The sequence below is a fragment of the Pterocles gutturalis genome, unplaced genomic scaffold (assembly GCF_000699245.1).
Source record: "Pterocles gutturalis isolate BGI_N339 unplaced genomic scaffold, ASM69924v1 C11991673, whole genome shotgun sequence".
Lineage (NCBI taxonomy): Eukaryota > Metazoa > Chordata > Aves > Pterocliformes > Pteroclidae > Pterocles > Pterocles gutturalis.
This window is the reverse complement of record NW_010155288.1, coordinates 45-948: the sequence shown is the minus strand read 5'-3', so window position 1 is coordinate 948 and position 904 is coordinate 45. Positions and strand designations below refer to the sequence as shown.

Sequence of the window (904 nt, the reverse complement as noted above, 5' to 3'; positions counted from 1 at the left end):
TAACAAAAAAGTCATTGTAAGTCAGTGCTCTTTTTCTCCAGCAAAGGGAAGTGCTCCCTGGCAAGTATTTTTTCTGTGTCAAATGGTTAGCCCAGCAAAAGACTTCAGGGAAGACTTGGGGGAGCAGAGGAACAAGGATTCAGCCTCTCCAGTACTGTAGCTGTTGAGGTATAATGACTGCATGTGGACTGTAGCAGAACTGAGCCTGTTTGGGTCTTGTTTCTTTCTCTCTTTTAGCCATGAAATAATCAACATCAATCTGAAGAACAAACCTGACTGGTTCTTTGAGAAGAACCCCTTTGGGCTGGTTCCTGTTCTGGAGACCAGCAAGGGTCAGCTGATCTATGAATCCCCAATCACTTGTGAATATTTGGATGAAGCATTTCCAGGGAAGAAGTTGATGCCTTTGGACCCGTATGAGCGAGCCTTTCAGAAGATGCTCCTGGAACACTTCTCAAAGGTACAGCGTGATCAGGGTGGGATTGTGTTTCTTACTTTACTGTAGCACCAAAAACTGCAGCTCTGTTGCCAGTGCTGCTTTCATCCTTTAGGGCAGGTCTTGTGTCTGGGGAAAAAACATGTAAATAACCGGAGGGGTTATTTCGGGTCTCTTGCTGTCAGCACATACAAACCACTCATCTGTGTCTGAATTGCTCCCAGTGTTTATGTGTGGGGATGGATGCAAGAAGACAGGCAAGCTAATGGAAGTGTATATTACTGAGACAAGATTTTGAGCATCCTACGATAGAGGAAAAGTTTAGTTGATCAAACCAGCTGAATGCTTGAGACCTGGGCAGTGACAATTGCTGTATTTTAATTAAAATCTCTCTGTAGGAAGTACTGTATGAATGTGGAATGTGAAGAGTGCCTGACTGACTACAACCATGGGCAAGAGACGGCAGGT

General features: G+C 44.5%; 1 protein-coding gene across 1 annotated transcript; it reads left to right on the top strand.

The window, feature by feature from the left end:
* Positions 1-237: 237 nt before the first annotated feature.
* On the top strand, positions 238-460 carry LOC104471053 (glutathione S-transferase omega-1-like; the record flags this gene model as incomplete). The annotated part of the gene is made up of 1 exon (XM_010086238.1): positions 238-460. A coding segment is annotated over one exon (223 nt), but the record flags the coding sequence as incomplete, so codon positions are not given.
* Positions 461-904: the final 444 nt, after the last annotated feature.